General features: G+C 52.9%; 1 protein-coding gene across 1 annotated transcript in view; it reads left to right on the top strand.

Moving 5' to 3' along the window:
• Positions 1 to 19,903, top strand: part of UACA (uveal autoantigen with coiled-coil domains and ankyrin repeats) — a 50,004-nt gene that overhangs the window by 24,777 nt on the left and 5,324 nt on the right. The window contains exon 19 of the mRNA XM_017736983.1: positions 8,748 to 8,755. Within this exon, the coding sequence (XP_017592472.1) occupies positions 8,748 to 8,755 (8 nt within the window). The remainder of the gene's footprint in view (positions 1 to 8,747; positions 8,756 to 19,903) is intronic.

Raw genomic sequence — 19,903 nt, forward strand, 5'->3', positions numbered from 1 at the left:
AGCTGCAGCAGGAACTGGCTGATCTGAAGAAGTCCTCAGTGCCTCTGGTGGAATATACCCAGCTGAAGGAAATGCTGGAAGGAGAAATCACAGCCATCAAAACCAGCCTGAAAGAAAAGGAGGCAGAAACGCAAGTGAAGAATGAGGAGGTGCTGAGGCTGCAGGCGGAGCTGCAGCTGAGCCAGCAGGCCTTGGCAGAGCTGCAGAGCAAGGAGCTGGTGTCCGTGGCAGAGTACAGCTCCATGAAGAGTGCCCTGGAGGCCCAGGTCAGCAGCATGGCTGGCCACTTGTCCAGCATGAACCAGAAGTACGAGCAGGCCTGTGAGGAGGCTCTGCAGGCCAGGAGGAGCGAGCTGTCCCTCAAGGATGAGAAGGAGCTGCTCCAGCTGCGGAGCTGCAGCATTGAGCAGGAGATCAAGGACCAGAAGGAAAGGTGTGACAAATCACTGACAACCATTATTGACCTGCAGAAGAGAATCCAGGAGTCTGCAAAGCAGGTGGAAGCCAAGGACAACAAGGTGAGTTCTGGGGTTCATGCTCCTGGTGCTCTCAGCTTGGCATTCAGGGACTAGGCTGCAAACGCAGCTCCTGAGGTGTTCCAGCACCACTGTGTGCTGAGCATTAGGTACCCAGGGCTGGCCCAAAGCAGCTGAAGTCCTGGTTTTGCATTATGCAAAGTTTTTCCAACCCCTTGGATGTTTTGGACATGGTGCAGTATTTAAATTCTGTTAAAGCTTCAGACTTTTGGGGGTATCAACTCCTCCTCCCACTGGAGCTGTGTTTGTGGGGCATCACTGACTTGCCTTAGCTAAAGGTTCACTGTTCTTCCTAGAAGTTAGACCTGGAATATCCTCAGATCCTCCCTTTTTTCAGTCGTTTACATCACTGCTGACCTGCAGGGTGTGTACCTGACACATCCCAGTGCCCGGAGGCACAATGGGAACCTGACAGCATGTCAGGAAAATAAAGTCCTCTCTTAGCAAGCTGGGACAAAGACCCTTCAGTGCTTGCTGGGCTTCATCAGACTTGAAAGAATGTTAAAGAACAGTTTTCAGTGAGACATCCCTAAATGGTGTTTTCTGTGGGTTGTTTTTTTTAAAGATAACAGAGCTGCTGAATGACGTGGAGCGGTTGAAGCAGGCTCTCAATGGCTTGTCCCAGCTGACATACACCACTGGGATCCCCTCCAAGAGGCACAACCAGCAGGTGGAACTGCTCCAGAGCCAAGTGAAAACACTCCAGCAGCAGCTGGCTGTAAGTGCTCACACAAGGTGTTGTCTGACGTGCAGTAGCATTGCTTAATTCCTTGTATAAACAGGGAAATCTGGATGTGCCTGCTGGAGCAGGGGGTGTGACTGCAGCCTGATGCTTCACAAGTACAGTAGCCATTATTTTGGGTTTTTTTCCCCTGAGTTCTTGCTTCTCAGTAAATTTTTCTGCTTTCTTCTGCAGTTTGAGTTGCAAGACTTGGCAGCTTTTCCAGATGAAAAGGATATAAGCAAAGTAGGAGAACTTGTGCTTATGAGATACTGAGGTTTAGTCCTGCCAAGACCATTTCTGAATGCAGGCTCAGCTTTAGTAATTTCTTACAGAAACCCGACCCATGTATTTTTTCTCACCTTGGAAGGGTGAGGTGGTAATTTCTTAATGGCTGTGAGTAGTGTTCCTTTGCTTTTGAGTGTGTTGTTTATCATGAAGCACTGACAGAGCAGGGGACACATCCTGAGTGCTCGGATTTTGTGCACACTTCTGTGGCCCCTGTGGCTTCAGTAAAGCTCATGATTAAAGCTGTGTCTGAGCAAAGTGAGTTCTACTCCTGCACAGATTTACAAGCACACCTATCAGAGTGTTTGTAGGGTTGATTCTTACAAGGCAAAATGTTCTTAAATGGGGTGGTTTTAACAAAATAGATGATGCTGGTGTTGAAATAAATGTGCAGGGCCAGGAGTTGGGCTCTGATGGTCCTTTCCAGCTCAGGATATTCTGTGATTCTGTGAACTCAGCTCCTGGCTGGCTCTGGCAGCCTTTCAGCAAAAGAGCAGTGAATTTTTTTCCTTGATTAGTGGAGGGGATAAAACTTTAACCTGGAAATTCAGCTTTGGTTGGTCTGGCAGTGCCCAAAACCAAGTGCACAGGGCTGGAAAAGGCAGGAGCAGATGTTAAAAATGTGAGGGTTTCACCTCCTGTCCCTGTTCTCTCTCCTAGGATGCCAAGCGGCAGCACCAGGAGGTGGTTTCGGTGTATCGGACACATCTGCTCAGTGCTGTCCAGGTATGGCTGTGCCAGGGCAGATTGTTCTGCTCTCCTGTCTCTGTGTGAGGGTTCCTGAGACACGTTTCTGACTGGGCACTGGTTGGGTGGCTGAGGGCTCTTGGAGTGTTCAGCTCAGGGAGCCTTAGTGGGGACTCACCAGGGGCTGCAGCTCCTCCCAAGGGGCAGCTCCGATGTCTGCTCTGGGATCAGGGGCAGGATCCAGGGAATGGCTGGAGCTGTGTCAGGGGAGGTTTAGGTTGGATATCAAGAAAAGATTCTTCCCCCAGAGAGTTCTGGGGCACTGACCACGCTGCCCAGGGAATGGGCACGGCCCCGAGGCTGCCAGAGCTCCAGGAGCGTTTGGACACTGCTCCCAGGGATGCCCAGGGTGGGATTGTTGGGGTGTCTGTGCAGGGCCAGGGGCTGGACTGGGTGACCCTGATGGGTCCCTCCCAGCTCAGGATATTCCACGATTCTGTAACCTCAAATAAACCTGAAACCAGCATCAAGTACCTGTTTTCATGTGGAGAGTTTTAATTTAGAATGGACTGGTCCAAGCAGAAACCCAGCCTCTACCATGGCTGTGTCTTACTGGGGTGAGCATGTTCTTGATTCTGCTTCAGCCCAGGCAGTCAGGGAATCCAGGAATGGTTTGGGACAGTCATTTTTTCCCACATTGTGTTTTCATAAAGGAAAATGCTGTGTCTGAGAGGTCCATGAGGAAAAAACCACAGGATCCCTCAAGTATTTCAGATTGTCCCAGAGTGGTGAAAACACAGCCACGAGTTAGGACTTTTGGGTGATGTTGAAGCCAGAGCTCCAGGAGCGTTTGGACACTGCTCCCAGGGATGCCCAGGGTGGGATTGTTGGGGTGTCTGTGCAGGGCCAGGGGCTGGACTGGGTGACCCTGATGGGTCCCTCCCAGCTCAGGATATTCCACGATTCTGTAACCTCAAATAAACCTGAAACCAGCATCAAGTACCTGTTTTCATGTGGAGAGTTTTAATTTAGAATGGACTGGTCCAAGCAGAAACCCAGCCTCTACCATGGCTGTGTCTTACTGGGGTGAGCATGTTCTTGATTCTGCTTCAGCCCAGGCAGTCAGGGAATCCAGGAATGGTTTGGGACAGTCATTTTTTCCCACATTGTGTTTTCATAAAGGAAAATGCTGTGTCTGAGAGGTCCATGAGGAAAAAACCACAGGATCCCTCAAGTATTTCAGATTGTCCCAGAGTGGTGAAAACACAGCCACGAGTTAGGACTTTTGGGTGATGTTGAAGAATCTCCTAATGCTGGGAGTGGCTGGTTGATGCTTGGAGGGATTTTAAATGTTTGTGACTGATGTTTGCTCCTCCAGGGTCACATGGATGAAGATGTCCAGGCTGCTCTGCTCCAGATCATCCGGATGAGGCAGGGCCTGGTTTGCTGATGTGCTCCTGAGGGCTGCTGTGTCTGGGTGCTGTGGCTGTGGGAGTGAGAACCTTCAGGGGCTTTATGTCGATATTAAATGAGTGATGGTGATAAAGCTGCAATTACAGCCTCCAAATATGAAGCAACTCACAAAGCTGAAGCATTTTCTTCTCATAAAACACTAAGCCAGGGCTACGGCTTTTCAGGCCTGACACTTTTTTCATGACATAGATAAAAGGTGTAGAACATCTTTTAAAACTGTCAAAATGATGACATAGAGGTTTAAATTATTTTAATGTCTGATTGACCACTTATTAAAGCAGGACCTATACCCAGAAGCTCCAGTTGATCCTTGAACTTGAACTCTCATGGGATGGTTAAAAATAAACTGTGCAGAGGAGTGTGGCTGAGTGTTGTAGCTGTGGATGTCCCTTAATGATTAAGAGAAAGTGGCTAATTTGTCACACTGGCTGAGCAGGATGTGCTGTGACACGCAGAGGAAGGTGTTCAGGTGTCTCTTGTAACTTGGCTGGCCAAGTTACAGCCTTTATTTAATATATAAGCTTAAGACTTAGTGCCTTTGCTTTTACAAGACTTAAAAAACCAGGTTTTCCATCCAAACGCTAACACTCCCTTCCCCCAAATTGTTCCTGAATGCTTTAAGCCTGACTCCTGCAGGCTGGAAGAGTGGGACTGGAGTGGCCTGGTTTGAGGAGCAGCAGTTTGATCCCAGTGCCATGGTGCTGCTGCTGCCTAATTTCATTCCTCATTAGGCCTTCATTAGGGTGTGACTGAGCAGCTCATTGAGCTGCACACGAGGCACTTCAGGTATTGGATTTTCAAACGCCAGCTCATGAAGTCTGAGCTGTAAACAATGTACTTTAATCTTCTTTGGGGGGGAAGATGCCAATAGTGAGGATTAATGAAAGGAGAATTTTTAATTGCTGGAATCTCCCATGAAACAAGGCTTCATTTTTAACTGAAGGATGATTTCCAAAAGGAAGCTTTATTAAAAAAACCCATGAAATTTGGTACTGTTCAAGGGAAGCCATTGAAAAATGAGCCTGATAACGAATGGGGCTGTTTAAATTGAGCACCAGTGAGTGCTGACCTCAGTTTACTTGTTAAAAGCCTTTGCTGATAACCACCAAGTGGGAATGTGGCATCCTGATGCAGAAAAGCCAAACTTCCCCTCCATATTCCTGAAAAATGAGGGCTGAAGTCAGAGTTCTCTGCTTTGTGTTGTTTGGGCTCCCCCAGCTGCCCCTCCAGGCCTTGGGCTCCTTTTTTTACAGTAGAGTTATGTTTATCTCCTTTTTTCTCCCTTTTTGGGCAGAGTCTTGTTGGACTGAAGAGGCCACGTGGAGGCTGCAGACAGTGATGGATGTGCAGGGCAGTTTTTATATAGAAACACCTTTAATATATTTACTAAATACATGTCTGTAGTTAAACAGATCTGCTGCTGCTTTCCTTTGGTTTCTTAGAGGACTATTTCAGAAAACATCTCAGAGTAAAGAGTTACTTTTTAGCCAAATTCTTTTATGATTGCATTACTTGAAACTCATTGGAGAGGATTTGTTTTGTTGTACTAACTGGCCTATTTTGATATTGTGTTTCCTTATCCAGGGAGTTCTAGGTATGTTTTTCTAAATCTCTCCCATATTATAACATCAATAAAATGGTTTCTTCTTTTTTTTGCATGGTAGTGGTCAATTTCTGTTTAAGGTCAAGAAATACCAGTAGATTTTGGCGCTTTAACAGGTGTGGATTGTGTAAATCCTGGAAAAATGGGGGTGGCTCCAGGCTTGTGGAATGAACAATGCTGAGGAGTGAGAGGAGGAAGTGGGAGGTCAGCAGAATGTCAAATGCAACCGGAGAGGCTCCACTGTCCCCTGGAACAGCAGCGCCACATTAACGAGGTAATGGAGCCTGGAGCTGGGTGTTGGCACGAGGTTCTGTTGTGTAACAGCTCTTTGGAAAGGGAATTTTGCCTTTTTGTCTTGAGGAGCTGACTTGGAAATGGCTCAGAAAGCTGGGAAGTTGGAGTTTACTGCTTTTGTCATCTCGTGCTTGTGTTGCTCTGCCAACTCAGAAAATTACCTTTTAATAGGAAAGCCATACACGTAATTGTCACAGCCATTAGGTCAGATGGATTTTACAGGAAGGGAAAAAGATGTTGAGCATTTAAGGGCCATTAAATTGTGCAGGTTTTCATTGGTGGGCTGCAGCCTCCGAGGCAGCACGACGCTGCGAGGGATATTTATTTTTACATTTGCAGAGCAGGGGAGGGAATACATTGCAAAGGAAAATAGGACATGAAAATGAGCTGGTTTTCCACTTGGTGAACAGCTAGTTTTATTTCATAATAATTAGTTTTACACTTCATTAAGTGTTGGGGGTTTTGCTTATATACTTTAAGAATACAGTGGAGAAGATTTAAAAATTCTCAGCAGGGCATCAAGTTACAATTTTATAATGTAATGAGGAATTTCAGAGGGAGATGGGATCTGTCTGAGGAGGATTAGGACTGGGGTAAGAATTAGTTTGAATTCAGAGATACTTCTGGTTGTCCTTGTCTCACTGAACAACTTGCTGGAGTTCTGGAAGGTTCTGACTTCTGTCCCAATGACAAACAAGTGAGGAGTGCTGCAGAATCTCATCTCCTGCTCAGAGGAGGGACAGAAGTTGGACATTCAGGAGTAATTTCTCCTGCTGGTGCTGGAAATGGCTCCAGCCTGGGCAGCACCTCTGGGTGCTGGGGGAGAAATGGGGGATTGGGGGCTCTGGCAGGGGTTGCAGGGAAGTGTTTGGCTGCAGAGTTAAAGTGCAGGTGATCCTGCAAGGCCTTCAACAGCTGATTTTACAGCAGCCAGGAGTTCCAGCATGGACTGTGGATTTCCCAGGAGTGATACCCATGTTCTCCTTGCCTGGAAGGGAATGACCCCATCTCCTCTCCTGGCTGTCAGCTGCTCTGAGCTGCAGCTCCCTGGAGCTGTCAAATTCCTGAAAATCTGGATAAAAGGCAGCTCTGTGTGTGGATCTCGGCTCGTCAGGCTGCCACCCTCGAGCTGTCTGAGGTTTTTGGAGGTGCTGTGCTGAATCCTCCACACAAACACGGAGTGGGAGTGTGCACTGGGAAGCACGGGACCTTTGGTGTTCCTGCGTGGTTCTGACAAGAAACCACAGAAATCCCGTGACCCTGCTGCTGTGTCTCCTCCAGCCCTAGGCTGTGACGACTCTCACATCCCACTCCTGCTAAAAGGTAAAAAAGGAGAGAAATCAGTGGGCACTGAAGCAGGGACTCGCTGGGATGAGAGGGAGTTCCTTGGCAAGCAGCAGAGCCTTGCAGGAGGGTGTGGGGACAGAGAGCAGGACCTGAGGAAAGGCTGGCAGGATTCTCCTGGGGTTTCAGCTTCACCTGGAGAGAGGGATGGGTACAAAAATGCAGTAATTTGGGCAGCTTTGAAGAATTCTGGCAGTCTGCTTTTTTCTTTTTCCTCTCCTGAGTGAGGATATAAACAGGCCTTAGGAAGATGGTGCAGGGAGAGGGCTCTGGAGATTCCCTGCTGGTGCATCCGCAGGGGAATCCACAACCGGGGGGGCTGGGGGGAGAAAGGACACACCACTGCTCCCCCCCTGGGGTTCCACTGCCAGAGGGCAGGGTCAGATGGGATATTGGGAAGGAACAAAACCTTCCCCGGTCACCTTTGCAATATCTCCAATGCAATGGGGAATCCAGGGACACATTTGGAAGTAAATTACATGGAAAAAATAAACCAATCTGTTCCTAAAGTGCTTGTGTGCCTTTGAAAACACCAACCCTGGCTGACTGCTGGGGCCTTTTAAGGGTATTTTTATCCATTCTGATTGAGTTGTTACCTTTCTTTTTTTAAGGTCAAATGAACAAACCCCATCCAGCAGTGGGGTCTGCTTGGGAGAGTCTGTTCTCAATCCCTGCAGCTGCACGGGGGGGACATTCCAAATACTCCTTGGAAAAGGCTCTGGTGCCCCCAAATCAGCTGGAGCGGGGCCGTGTCCCAGGCCCAGAGCAAGCAAGGAAAAGTCACTTCGGAGCCACTTTGGGCAGTTGTCCCCTGCTCCAAGCTCCATCCAGCCTGGCCTTGGGCACTGCCAGGGATCCAGGGGCAGCCACAGCTTCTCTGGGCACCCTGTGCCAGGGCCTCCCCACCCTCACAGGGAACAATTCCTTCCCAATATCCCATCCGTCCCTGCCCTCCAGCAGTGGGAAGCCATTCCCTGTGTCCTGTCCCCCATCCCTTGTCCCCAGTCCCTCTCCAGCTCTCCTGGAGCCCCTTTAGGCCCTGGAAGAGCTCTCAGGTCTCCCCAGAGCCCTCTGTTCTCCAGGCTGAACAACTGCTTCTGCTTGTCCCAGTGTGCCTTGTCCTGTACCTGTCTCCTGGGATTAGGCAGAGCTCCCAGCCAGGGCTGTGCACCGTGGGCTGTGTTCCAGGGCTTTCTGGGGCTGTGTTCCAGGGCTTTCTGGCTCTGGGTTTGGGATCATTGACAACATTCCCATGTGTCACGGGATCACCTGGGTTCAAATCCCTCTGCCTCCAGCGGGATCCTGTCGGTGCCTTTGTGGGAGCAGCTGGAAGGAGCAGTGCCCGTGGGGACAGAGGTGGTCCCTGCTTGGCTGGAGCAGGGTGAGGACGGAGGTGAGGACAGAGGACACTGCCCTGGCACGGGGCCTGCCGGGACAAAGTTGATGTGGCAACGCTTGGGAATGTGTTTGAACTGGCTCAGGGAGTTTGACTGATCAGCACTTCTGGGCTCCGCTTCCAGCATTTCCATCCTGGATCAGACACCTCAGAGCTGAAAGGTGATGAAAACACTGAAAAAGGGTCTCCAGGCTCGTCCCTCTCTGGCTGTGGTGTCACAAACTGGTTTCATTTCTGCTCTCAGCCCTTTGAGGTGATGTTTCTTTGCAGGTTTGGGGCATTCAGGTGTCCATTTTCTCCAGATCCTTTCTGGGGCTAGGAGGGGCCCAGGGGGCAGGAAGGCTCTGTGGTCTTCTAGGAAAGAGCAAAACTAGCAGGGGCTAGACCTGGCCTAGCAAAGCTGCTCCTCAGCAGTGCCTGCTGGGCTGTGGGGGGAGAAGGTATCTGGCTCATCCCAGCTCCTGTCAGAGCCGCCTCGGGAAGCTGCACGTTGCCCTGGTGGTTTCTGATGCATTTAATTGCCATGTACTCACCAGCTCCTGCCTGCAGGCTCTGCCAGAGCTGCTCTTCTGCCCTGTGGCTCCAGCGCTCCCAGCTGCCTTCCCTGGTGCCGGAGTTCTCTCTGCAGCGAGTCGGGAACCGCACCAGGGGAGGGGAGGGAGCACCGGGTTCTGGCTCTGCCCCCAAAACACTCCCCAGGAATGTGCTTATCTGGTGTGTTCCCAGCTCGGGCAGGAGCCTCGTGTTCCTGATGAAATCGAGATGCCCAGGAGAGGTTAAAAACGCTGCTCAGGGATTTTCCTTGGGCTACAAGAAGGTGTAACATTACCTGTGTCAGCTGGATGCCTCCGGGGGCAAAGTGTGGAGCTTTGAGTGCCAGAACACGGGGAATGGCTTCCCACTGCCAGAGGGCAGGGATGGATGGGATATTGGGAAGGAATTGTTCCCTGTGAGGGTGTGAGGCCCTGGCACAGGGTGCCCAGAGAAGCTGTGATTGCCCCTGGATCCCTGGCAGTGTCCAAGGCCAGATTGGATGGAGCTTGGAGCAACCTTATCTCTCTCCTCTCCCTGTGTCTTCCTGCTGTCCAATCTAAACCTCCTCTCCTTTAGCTTAAGGCCATTCCCCCTTGTCCTGTCACTTGGACACATGTAATGCCTCGAGGTGGCATAAAGGCCATGAAAGCGATTTTATTTAAAAATCTTTCTTTAGTCCTCAAAACACCTGGATTCTGGAATCTGCCCTGGAATATGCGGAGCAGCAGCTGGTTCTGTGCTCTCTGCCAGCACCACCAGGCAGCAACCACGTCACGTTGTTCAACAAGCCACAGAAAAGGATATTTTACCCCAGCCCTGCTTCCCCCTCTCCTCCCCCCGGCCGTGGTTTGTCGGATCCCTCGGCAGCTTTGCCGTGCCGGGTTCAGTCCTGATTGGAAACACCACCACGGCTTCATTACAAGCTCCGTGGCTTCCCCCTGCACTTAACATTCCGTACAAATTGTTTGCTCAACTCTGGCATCTTGCCTCGGAGGAATTGTTGTCATTTGAAGGTTTCAGTCAGCTCTTTGAGCCCTCACAACTGTAAATAAGAGGCTGTTTGGAGGAGAGTTCTCCACGGCATTTCCAACCTCTCCCAGGGATCGAAGTGCTGGAATCCCTGTCACACTCGTGTTAAAGAAACCCCAAACTGTGCCCTGGGAAAACTCATTTATAGAAATCAGTGAAATGAGTCGCTGGTTTTAGCCACATGTTCCTCATTTTCTTTTTATTACTTTAACATGTCTGTACTGGAGCAGTTCCCCAGGAGGCTCCCGGTGCCAGCTGCACACCTGGCTCGGGCCAGGGAGAACCAGGGCCTGGCCTTTCATCTGCAGCTCTCTGCTCTGATTGGAACCACGGCTTGGCCCCAGATCAGACACAGGGAGCTGAAAACCATCCTGGAGCTGGTTCCTGGAGGAAGCCTTGTAAGGCTGGGGGGGTTACGGGTAGGTTTTTTCTTTTTGGAGCTGTTGTATCAAGTTTATGTCCTGGCAGAGGCAGGAAACCATCGTGTACAATGTGGCAACCAGAGCTCGCAGGCAGCCCGGCCAAGGGCTGTAAATTATGGCTTTAATTTCTTGGTTTATGGGCTCTTGTTGACTGCAGATCAATAGGAAAAAGGTGCACGGAGCCACCTCTTTTAATTAAAGTGCTGCTGGGACTGGGCTGCAGTGAGGGCTGGGGAGGGTTGTGAGGAGGTGGTGCCTGGAGCAGCTGCTGGTTCCCAGTGCAGGGTTTGTGTTCCTCTCTTCGCTGCTCCTGCTTTCCAGAGGCCAATTCTCGAGGAGAATCCAACCTCAGAGAATCATGGAATACCCTGAGCTAGAAGGGACTCACCGGGATCATTGAGTCCAACCCCTGGCCCTGCACAGACATCCCAAAATCCCACCCTGTGCCTGCATTGTCCAAATGCTCCTGGACCTCTGGCAGCCTTGGGAATGTGACCAATTCCTGAAGCTCAGGTCTGGGCTGTGTTTGCCTCCTCACATCCCAAGCCAGCACACCTTGTTTTCCAGAGAACAAAACCAAAGTGCATTTCAGTGGAATCTTGTTTTAAAACAGCTCCCATTTCTCTTCACCCCAAACTCGGGATGCTTTCCCCAGGGCAGGATTTTGCCCCGAACAGGTGCAGCAATATTTTTCTTTCTGAAGAATTTCCAGAGCAAATCTCCCATCTGTACCAGAGCCTCTTTTCCTGCTCATCGCCCTCCAACATGGCCCTAATTAAAGGCAGATATTAAACCCAAGCCCAGTTTATGTCCCATCATTCTTGGGAAAAGGACCCATCGCGTGAGATTGTTTGAAGTCTTCGTTAACCTTTAATCATTTGAGGCTGAGTCTGGCTTTGATTTTGCTGCAGGAAAAAAAAAAAAAGAAAAAGGATATTTTGCAAATTCTTCAGGAAGGAAATGTGCCAATCCTGCGGCATCTCTCATCGTGCTGGGAATGCTGTGTTTGGAATCTCTTCGGTGATAAAGTCTGTGGAATGAAGGCTTTTTCCATTTCCTTGCTTGGGTTCCGTCTGTTCTGTCTGAGGTACTCAGTATCAGTGCTGCTAAAGATAATTACTGGATTCATGGATGTGTGGTGGAGACTCTGGGTGAGAGGGATGGCTCAAAATGGGTCTCAGGTATGGAATTTCCTCAGAGCTAAGCTCTGCTGAGTGGATACCTGAGGAACCACTTCCAGGTGTTCAGAGCAGCAGAACGAGGAACATTCAATCCCCAGCCCATTCCACGATAAATCCAGAGCCAAAAGCTCCTCAGCAGCCTCCCTGCTTGTTTGTTTTTCCTGATGGGAGGTGCTGGCTGGCTGACAGGGAGCTGGGAGAGCAGCCAGCCCCGGTGCCAGGGAGCGAGGGGAAGAATTTCCCGCTCCCACCCGGAGCGTGGAATGGGAGCTGGACCTGGCTCCGGTGGCTGTGAACAATCCGCCTTCCACAGTGGGCTTGGATCAGTGCCTGGAGCTGCAAATCCTCGGGTCTGTGCAAGGTGGGCCGGGAGCTGCATGCCCTGGGTCACCCCAGCCCCCTTGTCCTGAGCAAACCCGGCCCTGCAGCACTCCCGACCTCCCGAACCCTCCAGCCTTGGAACGGCAGCTCCTTTTCACCACAGTTCCTTCCCCAGAGCTCTCGCAGCTGTTTTCTTCTCCAAAGAAAGAGAAATAAACTCCCTGAGCTCCGGCCAAGCTGCTGAGCACTGCTGGAAGTGCCGTCAGCAGGGGCGAGGGGGCGGTGAGGGGAAGGTGCTTCCCACCTGCTTCCAGCCAGTGTTGGAAACTCATCCCTTCTTCCTGGAACAGGCTGAGCCCTGCATCTGGCCCGGAGCAGGTGAACCTGTCAGGCTGGGGAAGGTGGGGTGGGCCTGGGGACAGCTGGAGTGTGGGATGTGCTCAGGGCTGGGTGCTGCCCAGAGCCTTGGCCATGGGATGTGCAGCTGGAGGGCCCAGGGAGGGGCAGAGTGGGCATGTTCTCCCTGAAATGTATCCTTCCTTCCTTCCCTCCCTCCCTCCCTCCCCTGGTCACCTGCAGTTTGGACATGAGACTAGGATGGTATTGGGGCAGGGGAAAAACCATCCTGGGCTGGGTTTGGGAACTGAAGCTCTGTCAGCTGGTGCATCCCTCGTTCCTGGTGCTGACTGAACCTCGTGGGAGATCTTCCAGCCCTGCCTTAGGAGCAGTTTCCTGGACAGGCTCTGGGCTGTGACCATTCCTGCCAAAAAAAAAGAGCCCTGCTGGGAGCTGGGTGGGATCAGATCCCCCATCCTGTGTGGCTCCCACACCTCCCCTTCATCTCTGGAGCTTTCAAAACGTTTATTCAGCCCTGCTGAAAGAGCTGCAGGGGCTCTCCTGGTTCTCTCTCACAAAGGATCTCTGTTGGGAAGCTGGGAGGGAGATTTCTGGCTTGGCTGCAGGCGGGCTTTGGGTTGGTCCCCAGAACTCTCTTGTCTCCATGTCTCTGCCTGTGTGCTCCCGACAAAAGCGTGGCTGCGGCTCTCCAGGAGGATAAACAAGAGGGATAATTGTGGAACTTGGGATGTAATGGAGACTGGGGCTGGCTCAGGCTGAGGGAGAGCGCTCTGCTGACACCCCCAAGCACCACTGCCCTTTCCAGGGATAGGGTTTTGTTTCATTTGTCCCTGGAGGAGCCCTGGGGGTTCGCAGTTGTTTGCAGGGACCATTCCCGAGTCTGGCTGGGCTGGGAGGGCTCCGCCGTGCTGGAATTCTGGGTTTAAACACCGGGCTGGAAGATCCTTCTGCTTCCCACGCATCCATCCTTCGGGAGGGAATTGCGCTGCCGAGGGCGCTGCCACCTGCAGATGGTGCCAGAGACGGGAACAAGAGCTCAGCGCTGCAGAGCTGCTGCTTTGGGGGAGCACGGGGGTAGCGCTGGAGAGTGGGGGGAAATGGGAAGGAATCTGTCCCGAGTGTGTTCCAGAGGGTTCGTGCCAGATCCCTTTTCCATCCTGTCTGTTTAGGTCGGACCAGGGGACCCCATGCGTCACCTCTTCCGACCTGAGCCCCTCAGTGATTCTGTTTTGGCTGTTCCACGAGCATCTCCCCCGGTTTGGAATATCCTTGGAGACACTTTCATTAATCTCTCAGTCTCAGCGTTCCACACAAGCTAAAAATCCATAAGGACAGCCAGGCAGGCTACTGGATTATCCTTTCCTGGAGAAAGCAGGGCTGTCTGGAGAGCAGCAGTGGCTCTGCCATGGTTCACAGCCATCCAGGGCTGAGCTGCTGATCTCTTCATTTCCAGAGGTGTCACACTGACTGTTTTCCTGTTACAAGCACTTGTAGCTGGTTACAGCTGGGGTCAGCTCCAGCTTCTGACAAAAGCAATCCCTGGTCCCTCCTGCTGCTTCCAGCACAAGCCTGGTGCGAGGGCTGTGCTCAGGCTGGGACCAGTGCACCTGCTCAGCTGGGCACAGCCTCTCAGGGGAAGTGTTAATTGGGATCTTTAATTGGGATTGTTGGGCTGTATCTTTCTCTCCTGAAAGCGGTGAAGCTTCCTGCCGTGTCCCCCAGGAGCAGGACTCTCTCTGTGGATTTCCAGGAGGAGCCCCCTTGCAGGGAGCTGGGAGCAGAGGCTGCTGCCCGTGGCACTGGGTGAACTGGTCCTGGGTGGGACCCAGGCAGCCCCAGGGATCGCTGCGTGCCAGGAGGCTCCTGCCGTGCCCCACGAGCCCCCGGGCTGGTGGAGCTGCCACGTGAGGGGGTGTTGGAGGCAGGGCTGGCTCTCCCTGCTCCGCAGCAGCTGTGCATGTGATTTATTCTCCATGGCCCATCCAGCTGGTTCCCGAATGGGGCAGCTCACAGGGATGGCATTTGCCTTTTCAAGTTTGGGTTCTGTTTCTTGGGAGGTGAGAACTTTACAGAGGAGAGTAATGAGCACATGTGGCTGAGCCACTGCTGGGAGCCCATCTGGGCCTGCCCTGCCTCCTCAGGAACAGCTGGGGAGCAAAGGCAGCAGAGGGAGCTGCCCCAGCAGAAGTGGAACAGGTTGACCCCTTTTCCCCCTGACAGGGCTGTTACCTTTTTAGGATCAAAGCTTTTCACATTTGGTCGTTGCTCTTGAAGAAGCTCAAGTGTTTCCACTGCAGCTCTGAGTGATTCTGGCTCTGCTCCTGCCACCCAGCCCCGCTCCGCTCTCTGAGCAGCTCCTTGAAACTGGAGTTTACAAAAATAAAACCCAGATTAAAGCCAGTGCAGCTGCCCTGAGGTTTAAATCGATGCTGGTATGATGTGCTGCCAAAGAGAGAATTACTCAGGAGTGTGGATTAGAGCTGTTTGTCTCCAGGAAGACCTGGTCTTCAAAGCCAGGGAATTTTCCCAGCTCTAGCTGGTGCATCTTCAGACACGAGGCCCTGGTGCCCTGCTCCATGGGCACCAGCCTGTCAGCTATCTCATTTTTATCTCAGCTGCTTCATCTCCTTTCTTCTTCATCTCTTTTTTCCTGTCTGGTTTGGTATTCTCCCATGCTCCTACTTTGGCTGGAATTTGCTGGCCAGGGCTGCCCTCCAGCCTTCCCGGTGCTGCCTCTCACCAGCTGTAAAAACTTCAAGGCTTTAAAAAATATTTTTCTTCCTGTTGGGAGAGAGGTTCCATTTTTGTGTCGTGTTTGCTCGTTCTGAACAGCCCACGCTGCTGCAGCTCTGCTGAGGGTCCACATGCTCAGGGAAGGTTTGGAAAGGGCAGGTTTTTGCTGAGGTGTCCGTGCCGTGTCCCAGAGCAGCAGTACTTGGGCTCCTGTGCCATGGGGAAGGATGAGGGATCAGGGAGCAAAGGGCTCAAGGCAAGGCTGGGGCTCAGCAAAGCACCTGGGGCCAAGCTTTGCTCTGACAGCAAATGGGGTTGGTGCCTCTGCCAGCAGCGAGCAGCCCCGGAATCCTGGCCTGTGGCAGGCTCTGCGCATTCCATGGTTCCACGGCGATGCTGCTTTCCCAGAGCTCCTGCGTTTCCTGCAGCACGGAGCCTGCTGTCCTTGCCCCTGGGCGAGACTGTCCGAGGAGCCCTCTGGCCCCGTGCAGGAGGGGAGGCACAGCTGGGAGGTCACAGCCCTTGCAGAAGCGATGTGAGAGAGGGAGCCTGCCCAAGGTCACCTGTCCCCCGCTGTGCGTGTGACCCTGGACACCCTGCCCGGGGAGCGAAGGGCAAAGCAAGGAATCTCACAGGATTCCTGGAGTGGGAAGCCCACTCTTGTTTGGCTCCTGGACACAGCACTGAACCCTGTGTGGAGGTTTGGAGTCCTGCTCTGGATCTCAGCCCGTTGTCGATCCCCATTTGGTCCCATCCAAAGGGAGCTCTGGATTTCTGACTGCAGGGAGGGAAGGGCTGAGGGTGGCATCACCACAGCGAGTGAGTCCTGTTCCTTCCCAGCTCCCAGCCCAAATCCTGCGGCTCCCAGGCACCCCGTGGAGCCTCTCTCTCAGGGCATTGTTTGTCCTCTGGGACTCTGAAATCCCAGCATTTGGAGCCAAGCCTCTCCGAGCTGGGATTGCTGCCTGTGGAGGGAGTTAAGCCGTGCCTGGGTGGGCTTTGGCCAAGCCTTGGCCGTGGCTCAGCAGGGCTGGCGTGGGGTGTCCCCACCCTCAGTCAACTCTGTTAATGGGGGGCTCTCAGAACACAAGGAGGACAATAAACCCAGGGGGTGAGTCCAGGGTGCCATCCCCAGCTCACGCGGAGCTGCAGCCTCTGGGAAGAGCCTGCACCGTGTGGTGTGTGATGGGATGGGACGGAGCTGCTCCGGCCTGGCCACAGGAAAGGAGGGGAAGGTGCTGGGGAGCACTGAGTGTTTCTGCAGGACTGATGGAGGCGGCTGGGGATGTTTTGATGGATTCAGGCTTTATTTATTAATGTTCCATTTCTGGCTTGTTTGTCCATCTCCTTAACAAGGTCACGGCTGTAAAACAAAAATAGCATCCACGAGGGATCTCAGCCTTGGCTATTAAACCTCCTGAAAAGAAACAGAGGCTGGATCTTTTTAAAAATAAAAATCCAGCTTAGTACGGGGGAAGGGTGAACCACCAGATTCCCCTCAGAAGAGCAAATTTCTTCCAAAAAGTGCGGACCTGCTTCCTCATGTGTCGAGACCCCAGGATGGTTTAATTTCGGTGTCAGTGCTAATTGATTGGAAGCAACAATTTTGCCAGACAAAGCTGTAAATTAGTTTCAAATGGGGGAACCGGGCCACCCACTGCCCAACTATCGAATTGCAGTAACAACATTAAACATGGAGCAAACCATGACCAAGGGAAGGAAAACCCAAGTGAAACCAGATTTCCACTCATTGCCTTTCCCCAGCAAAGTGGAACCAGATGGTTTGTGGCTTTGATAATAAGTGAGGCTGATTCTTTCAGATGCAGCTTAGGCTGAGTATCACACAAAGGGATGGGCTGAGAGGCAAACCCTCCCAGGCAGGAGTTCTGCCTCCGGAGACCACCGGCATGTAAACCCCTCCCAATCAAAACATTACCCAAATTGGCTTCCTAATTGCAGCCGAGCCTCCCTCGCTGGGACGGCCCCTCTCATCGCCTCCCGCGAAATTCCAGCGCTGCTCCCACAGGTTTCAGCCGCAGATGCAAATCCCTCCTCGTTCTCCTGCAAATCCCTCCTCGTTCTCCCGCGGGGCCGGACGTGCCCTGCCCGGGAGCAGAGTCTGGATCTGGGGAAGGGTGAGGGATGTTCCCCAGAGCCAGCGGTGCCTGCACTCCCCTGCAGCCAGACCTTGGGACTGTTACAGGATCCCAGGGTCACCCAGGCTGGAAAAGCCGTCACAGCCCGTCCAGTCCAAACTGTGCCTGATCCCCACCTTGCCCCTAGCCCAGAGCTCTGAGTGCCATGCCCAGACCTTCCTTGGACACCTCCAGGGATGGGGACTCCAAACCTCCCTGGGCAGCCCCTTGAAAGACCTGAGCACCCTTTCCATGGAGAAACTCCTCCTGATGTCCAACCTGAAGCGAGAGGGTCTGTGGGGTGAAGGTGCTGAGAGTTCTGAGATTGCTGAGCAGTTCTGAGATTGGGCCTCAGCTCATGGTGGGGCTGGAGCTGACTCAGATCAGAACTAAGTGGGAGCTCTGCTGCCTCAGAGCCATTTCCTGTGTTGGGTGCTGGCTCTGGCTCTGCGTGAACAGCCCCGAGCACGTGATGGGCTCAGGGCCTTCAGCCACAAGCTCTGGGCTCCAGTCCAAACTCATGTTCTGGCTTTGTTAAATGGGGAGTGAGCTCTGTCCATCTCACCTTCAGGGATGGCTGAAAGTGACCTGCAGGTCCTTCCAGAGGCCAGGTGGAGTTGAGCATCAGCCCATCCATCCTTTATTTGATCTGGGTCTTGATGTTCAGGAGGTAAAATCTGCCCTGGGTCTGGATCTCTCATGGCTTTGTGTTCCTCATGCAGCAGGAGGAAGGAACCCATTGTGGGGAGGCCCTCATGCCAAAGACAGCCCTGTCTGTGCTGGGTCCGTGTTTATGGCTGGACTGGATGGTCTGAGAGGTATTTTCCAACCCTGACCACTCTGACTCTGTTTCCCGTCCTGGCAGGGACAGTCCAGCAGCAGCAAACACTGCAGTTCTGTGAGGAAAGTCCCTACAGGGACATGAAACATCAGGCCTAGATCCAAGTTCACTGCAATTATCCACGTGTTCCATCCCATGCCCTGCTCCTGGGGCAGCACTCTGGGGTGCTGGGGACACAGGAACTCAGAGCTCTGTACGGGAAAAGCAGGTGGAAATTCCCTGACTTCCATGGAGGCCGGTTCTGGGCACAGAAAGCTTCATCCCTGCAGGGACAGCCTTCTTGTTCCGGGCTGGGGTCTCCTCATGGCCACAGCAGCTCTGGAATGTGGAGGGGGGCTGAGGGGAAAGTTTTCTTCCTTTCTCCCTTTTAGGTTGTGAAATATTACTTTTTTCCAAGCCAAGGCTTCCCACAGCCGCCCTGGGAATTGGCTTGGCAGAGGAGCTTCCCCGTGCTGGGAAGAAGCAGGTACGTGGTGAAGCACAAACAAGGAGCTCCTGTGGCAGCGTTTGGGAAGTGATGGGCTCAGGGGAGCTGCCTGTGCAGCGTGCTTGGATGAGGGCTCTGAAAAACCATCAACAAATAATTGCAATTTCCTCTTGGCCTTGTGGTGAGGCAGGATCGGAGCTGCGAAACCGCCGGAACGACTCAACCCAGCCCCCCTGGCCCGGCACAGCTCTGGGTGATCCCTCCCGGCTCTCTGGGGGCTGCGTCAGCCACAGACGCAGAGTCTGACTCCAAACACACCACAGAAGGTGGGTGGGAAGTGCTGCTCAGCCCTGCACAGTGTGTGTGCTGCTCGGGGAGAGCTTTTCTCTCTGCTGCTCCCACAGTAATCAGGGGGAAGAGTTGTGTTCCTGCCTGGATCTGCCGGGCTTTTGGCCGTGCTGGAGCGTGGCTGAGGCTGGAGGGAGGCTGGCTCGAGGAGATGGAGTCAGTGCTGCTTGGGTTCTGCCCTCGGCTCTGCTCCTGCACAAGCTTTGCTTTGGTCACACGTGGGGACAAGGGCAGGCCATGGCTTTAGTGGCTGTGGTCCCTGCGAGCCCTGAGTGCTGGAGTCCCCATCCCTGTGGGCATTTAACAGCCGTGGGGATGTGGCACTTGGGGACATGGATTAGCAGTGGCCTTGGCAGTGCTGAGGGAATGGTTGGATTTGATCTTAGAGCGGTTTCCAAGCTAAAGTATTCTAAAAAGGCTCAGGGCTGTCCAGGTGAAGCCTCCTGGCCTCTCCCCAGAGCTCTGTCCCCCTCGCAGGGACAGCTCAGGGTTGCCTGGCTGGAGGCCGGGTGGGGCCCTGGCTCTCCTGCTCCGCGGCCTCCACATCACACCTGGATCGTGTCCTGGGAAAACCCAGGGACAAGTGCCCTGTGCCCCGGGCAGCAGAGCCGGGCTGTGCCTGACAAGCCGCAGAGCTGTTCCCCTGTTCCTCCGGCGAAGAGCTTGTGAAACACGGGATGACACAGCCTCGAAGACGCACAGGAAATTCCCATCACAAGCGGAGAACACCCCGTGGTCCTTGAACTTGTGAGGACTCGCAGCTCTCATTATGCATGCGGCATCTTCCCCCGTGGGTGCCGATGGAATTACAATGCCGGGTCCTCCCGGGCTAATCGCTGTTTTGAACAACAAGATTGATTGCTTTCTCCTTTAATTATTTGCAGATCACTGAGACTTTGCGGAATGCTCTAGGTGACATAAACCGCAGTTTAGTGTGCTGGCATGTGCCCATCTCGGGGATTTTTCCAGCTTAGCCACCAGCCGGGCTGTGGGAAAGGAGGAATGCAAACATCCCTGTCCTCTAATGACCCGCCTGGCATACACGCATTAATTCTGCCTTGATGGGGTGCTTTGGGGAGCAGACGGGGTGTCTCGTCCCTGTCCCCATCCCTTTCTGATTGCCGCGCTTCAATTGAAGCACTTAACAGCTTTTGACTGCTAATTTGCAGCTCAAACCCGTCGGCAGCGACTCCGGCGGTGCCCGTTTGTGTGACAGCGACAACCTGGGCTGGG

Source organism: Corvus brachyrhynchos, unplaced genomic scaffold (assembly GCF_000691975.1).
Source record: "Corvus brachyrhynchos isolate BGI_N302 unplaced genomic scaffold, ASM69197v1 scaffold200, whole genome shotgun sequence".
Classification (NCBI taxonomy): Eukaryota; Metazoa; Chordata; class Aves; order Passeriformes; family Corvidae; genus Corvus; species Corvus brachyrhynchos.